This window comes from Pistacia vera, unplaced genomic scaffold, assembly GCF_008641045.1.
Source record: "Pistacia vera cultivar Batoury unplaced genomic scaffold, PisVer_v2 Contig250, whole genome shotgun sequence".
Lineage (NCBI taxonomy): Eukaryota > Viridiplantae > Streptophyta > Magnoliopsida > Sapindales > Anacardiaceae > Pistacia > Pistacia vera.
In genome coordinates this window covers 1306117-1313473 of record NW_022196058.1, presented here as the reverse complement: position 1 = coordinate 1313473, position 7357 = coordinate 1306117, and the positions used below count along the sequence as shown (strand labels likewise).

The 7357-nt window shown below is 35.4% G+C and overlaps 1 protein-coding gene across 1 annotated transcript; it reads right to left on the bottom strand.

Moving 5' to 3' along the window:
- Positions 1–4491: 4491 nt before the first annotated feature.
- On the bottom strand, positions 4492–7085 carry LOC116132365 (protein STRICTOSIDINE SYNTHASE-LIKE 10). Its single transcript, XM_031418007.1, is given in 4 exon segments — positions 4492–5020; positions 5023–5183; positions 5646–5909; positions 6744–7085. Coding segments are annotated over 4 exon segments (1104 nt in total). The 5' UTR covers positions 7022–7085; the 3' UTR covers positions 4492–4619.
- Between the last annotated feature and the right edge of the window lie 272 nt (positions 7086–7357).

Here is a 7357-nt window from a genome sequence, read left to right as displayed (position 1 = left end):
AGCCTACTAGAAACCCTCTAAAAAATCTCTTCTCTCCTTTGTCAATGTGATGGCTAAGCAATGACAATGGCAAACTTGAGACCTGATGGGCTCATCAAGTCGTTGAATGCATCCAGGTGATCTTGAGATCACCTCTCCATTGAATGTTAACATTGCTTGGCATCTTGAAACTTGAAAAAAAACAATAGGCTCGGAGCATTACTTCTGAAAGAAGGGATCCTCCATGCCCCTCATATTGCTTGTCTTGGTGAGCTCGAAGGCTGTCAAGAATTTGTTGCAATTGATCCAGCTGATTGGTTGCTAGGACACCATTTTTGGCTTCTATGGTGGACCTATGATGACCTCGTGGTGTGTTCAACTAAGTACAAAGATCTTCGCTTGGTATTGGTTGACCCTTTTTCCCGATTCTTTCAAACACACTTGCACGACCGTCGTTCAACAAGACTATTGTATTGTGGTAGCTCGGGTTGTATGTGAGGTCTGTTGAGGGTTGAGAGTTAACCCTTTCCTGGCATGAGGTACAACTGTCGTGTTGGTTATGGGCGTTCTCTTGGAGTTAGCCCTTTCATGGCGCGAGGTGCAACCTTAGCATAGGTTATGGGCGTCTCTGAGACAATATTATTTTGGCACCTTTGTTAGGAATTTAGTGCGATTACAAGGCAGAGGAAACAACAAAAATTCACATTAAACCCTAAAACGGAGTTGAATATTTTATTTACATGCATTATACGTAATCGAAATCCATACAAGGATTTAGGTTTCTTACCAACGTGGGCGGCTCCAACTCTTTACTTGAATTCTGAAAAAGATTTCACAAGCTAATTCAAACGAGAATTGCGCTTAGGTATCCACACAATGGCAAGATCACAAATCCCTAATTTGCTAGATTAAAGAATTTTCTTCAAGGTATGATAATGGGGCTCAATTTTCAAGAGAGAGTTTTAGGTCTCCCTTTTGGAAAACGGCTATCACTAAAATTAGGTTACAAAAACCTAATTTAATTTATTTAGCACCATTAAAATGCTATTCCACCCTAGAATAAGAATAACCTATTCCTAGGTAAAATAGTATTATATATTAATTTTATTTATCATTAATATTAATATTTACATTAATATTTACTCTAATAAATAAAATTACAATTTTGCTAAAATAATGCCAATACCAAAATTGGATACAAGCTACAACCTCAGCAAATTTAATTGCTTAGCAAAATTACCAAAATGCCCATCCATCTAAAAAGATGAAATTACCCCCAAAATATCATTTACCTTAAATTGTCTTCTAAGTGTGTGACTCATAGGCTCCCTATCATGTTGGTAGTGAATAGAATCGTGATTAAGCACCAACTAATCAACTCTCCATACACAAACCAAGATTGGCTCCTAGCAAGGCATCATGGCTATCCAATAGATAAAGGATTAGGGAAATCACTACTTGTCAACAGTATGGTTATCGTGCAATCGAATTCTTTCATCATCTACTATCTCATCAAGACTGAGGTATAACACAACCTCAAATATCTTCGATATCTTGGTATTTAGTTATTGGACCAACAATCAGAATAATAAATTGGATTGACCAACAACTCAATCCCACTATAGCCACATATTTAGTGTCATTGTCATTTACCGCATCGCACAGTCAGATAACTTCTCTCGTACTTGAGAGTGATGAATCCTTTTTTAATCCACCATAGTCTTGATATACGTTTCAATGCATCCAACCACTATCGTTTCGATAGTCCTAAATAGAACTATGTTGGGCTAGTGTTAAACTATACCAATTGGTTGCACAAGGCACTTTGGTGATCTTAAGTCTAATGATCACATGCATTACCATCCATTAGAGGATTTATTCCACAGACACTAGGGTTACCATCTATGTGGAATCCTCTAGTGAGTCAGTCCAGTGAACTTGCCTATAGCAAGCACCTATGTATGACACCAGTTTTTCACCAAATAACCTTGATAAGTGAGGTCAGTCACTACCTTTCGACAGGATTGTTCAACACTATGATAGCCTAACCATATTATATGTGCCCTTAGTCAGAATAATACTAGGGCTACAGATATTTCTAGAATAGCCACCATATGTGATCATAGGGTTCTCACTATCGAGATTCGAAACACTCAATACCCTCATCATGGTTCCACCATCCTAAGGATATATATCAAGACATACAATTATGAATTACATGATATAGAAGAAAATGTCTTTTATTGATAAATAAACATGATTTATAAAGAATCAATATTACAATAATTGATTGGCTCTAGAACACCTATTCTAACAACCTTGCGATTTCACTTTTTTCTCCGCCTAGGATTACGCTCATTGATCGAGCCAGAGCTCTTGGTTGGAGTTACAGTGTAAGGTGACCAGGGCGGGTCATCTCTCGCCCCCTAAGTGATATTCTGCTTGTTGGGGTCCTGATGCCTTGGTGCTACCCTTTGCAAGGTGGCCATCTACTACTGTAGGGCCTGGATCATTGTCGCCAACGCTTCAATGATATCCACCACTTGCAGATTGGCTGGTGGAGTGGTTGAAGTCCCTACCACATTTGGATTTAGCAGAACTGTCAAATTTTCTGATGGAAGAGTTTGCACCTCCTCATTGATGACTCCCAGATTATTGATGCCGACATTACCGAGGCAACTGTTTTTGGTTATGCTTTTAGAACTAGTTATGTGAACCATGATTGATGTTTGGCATAGATCTGAAAAAAGAAGGTTAACTTGATGTTGGAAATTAGGTATCCTTTGCACCTAGTTGGGCCCTCTTTCTAGCGCCAAAATGTTGATGTAGAGATTTATACCAACCAAAGGTACGCGATTGATAGTGTTAGAATCACGTAGGATGCATGCATGATCCTAGTGAATCAGGATGAAACAATATGATGATAAATATGCAAGGATTAATCTAGAAAATAAAGAATAAAAAGACACTTTTTTAAGTGGTTCGGCTACTCGTAATGCAAGCCTACTTCCATTGTTATGTTATTGAATATATCGAAGCAGTAATTTGATTTTAAAAGAGTTTGCTTTTTATCCTAGAAAAAGATTACAACAATGTTTATATAGTATCAGTTATGGGTCAAGTTGGAGATAAACTCAAATTCGTTTAAACAGTAAGTTGCGCGATCATCAGCCTTGATTATGGGATCCATATCGCAAGATTTTTGCAAAAAAAGGGATTTTATCCTCCCTGGATTTCCCCCACAACAATTCCAATTTCAACATATTCAACCTCTTGAACGAAAAATTTCTTCTTGAAGAATTTGTTTTGCTTCAACTCCTAATTGTATCTTCTCGTTCAAATATTCAAGTTCAACATGTTGTTTGTCTTCTATTTGTTGTTCTTTAAGAATTATTTCCTCTTTGATATGATTTTGTGAAACTATTTCAAGAACTTGTTCTTCATTGCTCAAATCATGAACCACTTGAGGAATCACTTCAAGGATGATTTCAGAAAATTTTTCTCCTTGTTAGTGTACCATGAACTTCTTCATCAAGTTCTAATTTAGAAGTCATACGTGTGAGATTCTTTAGGTGTTCCTGATTTGAAGTTGGATTAATAATATAACAAGGTGATTGTGGCTGTGACTATTTTATGATTGGCTTGTTGTAATTAGGGTGGTGTGGGAGATAGGATGGCTGACAGAAGATTCGATGATATTCTATTAGTAAGAATTTTTCTATTAATAATTTTTTCAGTTTAGACCATGTTCTTATCGTCTCTTTTCCCCATCTACTTCTATTATACTTCACATGTTTCCACTAATAATATGCATAGCCTTCTAATAAAAAGACATGTTTAACTTGCTTCTCTTTCGAAACATTCACCAAGTATTCTTCCTCCAGTGCATCCAACCTATGAAGTATTGGTTGTAATAGATCCTGAACAGTGTCCCAAACAACCCTCATCCTCTGTTTATCGTCGGGAAGGAGGATGTTCGCTATCCCTGACATCGGCTTGGTAGGATTGTACCTTGCTCTGTTACCACTTAACGAAGCGTAAACGCGAAAAAGGATTTAAAAATAAAAAAATGCTTTATCACCTAGCTTTCTTGAAAATGAACACAAGTTTATTAATAATTTTGAGAGAATAACAATTAATTGACTATTTTGAGAGACTAATATTAATAGGAAATGCTTTCCTAGCAATAATTAGATTCCTTTTACATAAGGACGGTAAAGTAGGAAAACTAAGAAAACCTAATAAGATAAGGGACGCTAAATAAGAAAGCAAATCAAAATGGGAATCCTAGGTGTATTAGGGATGTTGTCCTAAATTAACATACAAGAATAAATAAAGTTAAATTTATAAAATATAATAAGGATATTTTTTAACTTAAACATAAAATAACTTATTATTTTAAATCCTATAAGCTCATTTGAAATGAAATCAAACAACCTAAAAGAATTTCAAAAGCGCTTATGACTTTAAATAAGCTCTTTTGACCAATAGATAAGCCCAATCAAACAATATCTTTGTCAATATATTAATCAAAATTCAGTTTGTAAGGTGTACTTTTGATATTAATCAAATCAAAATTCCAAACATTGAAAACATAATTTATGTTAAAAATACAAGCAAATAATTAAAGTACATTTATGTTAAAAATTGCATATGCCAATAAATGGGACCATCACTGATCCCATCCATAGCTTTCCATCCTTCTCTTCAACTTCACTGATAAACCTCAAAGTTTTTCCTTCACTGTCTTCCAAAACTTCCAAAACTTCTCCCTTTTCACTAAGCTTAATAGCAGTTGCGTGAGGCTTCCCTCCTACTAACATTGAGTGCAGTTGCCTAAAGCTAAGAGGAAGTTTTAACATTGTCTTCCCACACCATGGATTTGAAAGAATCTTTCCAGAAAGTCCTTTCTTCGCATGCAAGGCAACCCAAAAATCCCCATTAGAAGTTCTTCTGATATTGTCTGGGAATCCTGGTAACTCAGCAAAAACATCAAACTTTCCAGTGTCAGGACCCTGAAGCCAAAATCTTAAAATCCGACCGTTGTGGTTTCGGCTACCAGTACAAAAGTTCGGTCTTTGCTTAATGCAACACCATTTGCAAAGGGAATGTCTTGTAACAACACTGTCACTTCTTTGCTTGATTTATTGTATTTCAACAGCCTGCCTGTCTTGTCTCCACTCAGGATTGATGACATGAATTGTCTACAAAGAAAATATTTAAAAGAATTTAACAATTGTGCAATTGAGAAGAATTTTCTTTTCTTCTTGTTATTTATTTATTTTTTTTCAAAAGAAAATAAAATATCTGACTTTACACTAGAAGGAATCGGTTCCAAGTGCAATAATCAGGACAATGTTTTCTTCATTCACTTATACAAGTTTGACGTTTCAGAGATTCTAACTAATAGGCCATTTGGAGCTTCAATTCCAGTGGCTTTGTGATATTATCCATAAGGACATATTTTCTCAAAGAATTTGTACTTGAATTATTTCCACATTTAGCAGGACCTTTAAAATAGTTAATATTATATATTCACCTTAATTATTTTTGTTGACAAATAAAATAAAAGAAGCCATTATCTGAGGACAGCACCTACTTCCTGACACAAATTTATATGTAAATTTCACAGGCAACAAGGCAAGAACAAGTTTGTGATTAGTTACCTTCTCTGGAAACTTGTACTTGTATCTGTGAAGTAAATAACACCGTCATCTTCATCAATGTCCAGATCATTGGTGAAACGGAACAGCTGGCCTTCAGCTTCTGTGACTAGTTGTGTTGCCAAACCTCCTGCAGGTCCTACAACTTGAAAGCCAAAGTAGGCATCAGCAATGTAGAGATCTCCAGTTTTCTTATCAAATCGTAGTCCTAATGGCCTCCCACAAATATGCTCCATTTCTGGTGCAAATGGGCGAACACACTCCTTCCTGGAAAAATGAAAATTACGTTTTGCAATCAATGAAAATGTCAGAATACGTAGATCACAAAATTCCATCACATGGATAGCTTTAGCTAACTTCAGCAATTGTCAATCCAGTTTAATTAGACACTTCAAAATCATTCATGCACAGTAAATTAAAATGCAAATGTAACTACTATTCATCATAGCTTTTTTCCTAAGTGTGTATATGATGAGTTGGTGCTTGTTCTTAAGAGAATAGGTAAACATTGAACACTCAACACTGATATACACTGAGCAAGTTATGATACAATAAACAAGGGAAATTGCCATTTTCGGTTCAAAACTTATTAATTAAAAAAAAAAGACACATGGAAATATAGCAGCACAAATGTGTATGGCTGTGAAGGCATTACAGGACTAACCCCATGGTGAGCATATATCATTTTGTGAACTGCGGCAACTTGACAACAGGTTAATTCGGCATAATAAAAGACAACATCCTCAAGTCTTAAATTAAATTAACAATTTTGAGTTTTGCTAGAAGAAAATTGGATTAGAAGTTTACCATTATATTAAGAATAATACTACACTTACAAAGGACTTTATATATATATATGGTAGAGTGAATATAAAAGATCAATTGATATTGTGTAGTATTAGTCTTATATTAACATGAAAGCTTAGAATCACGGAAATATTCTATCACATAAACAAGTTATATTGGCATTACATGCATAACCATAGAAACTGTAAGTGAAAAGGATCAAAAAGTCTTGAAATTGAAGTAAAATAAGAGAAAAAGAATAATTTCCAATACAAAATCTTGAAATTCGAGAAAAATGGGAAAAAGAAAATTAACCTTTGAGAAGTAGTGACGGCAAACTCAGTCCAGCCAATATCAAGCCCTTGCCACTTGAGAATGCGACCATCAGCGACGCCAGTGTAGGGTCCATCTCCATTGGGATCGAAAGCAATACTTTCAGGTCCAAAACCTCCGGGGACTTGGATCACCTCGCAACTGTGAAGCTTGTCATAAGAACCAACTATGTGGGGTGGTCCAAAAAACACTTTCTTTGATAAAATAATAGAGATTATTGCTATTACTGTTGTGGTAATTAATATAAACTTCGATTTCATGTCTTCCCCAAACTACACAACAGAAGACCTTAGAGATCAGACCTCCTCCATAAGAAATTTCTTTTACTTATCCTGGTATGAAATCCAAGGGAGACGACTTCTCTTAAAGGGCCCATTTTATACCCAGGTTTTGGTCAAATTTTATAGGCCCAAATAGCTATTATGGGCTGTAAATCTAAAACAAAATAGAGTTTAATTTCCCCTCTGAGGTTTCATCGAATCATCATAAATAACAATTTAACCTCTACGTTCAGTATTTTGTTACTTAACTGAAACCTATGGAATAGTGACAAAGAAAAGGGGGTAAATTATTATTTCTGATACTTGAGAGAGAAA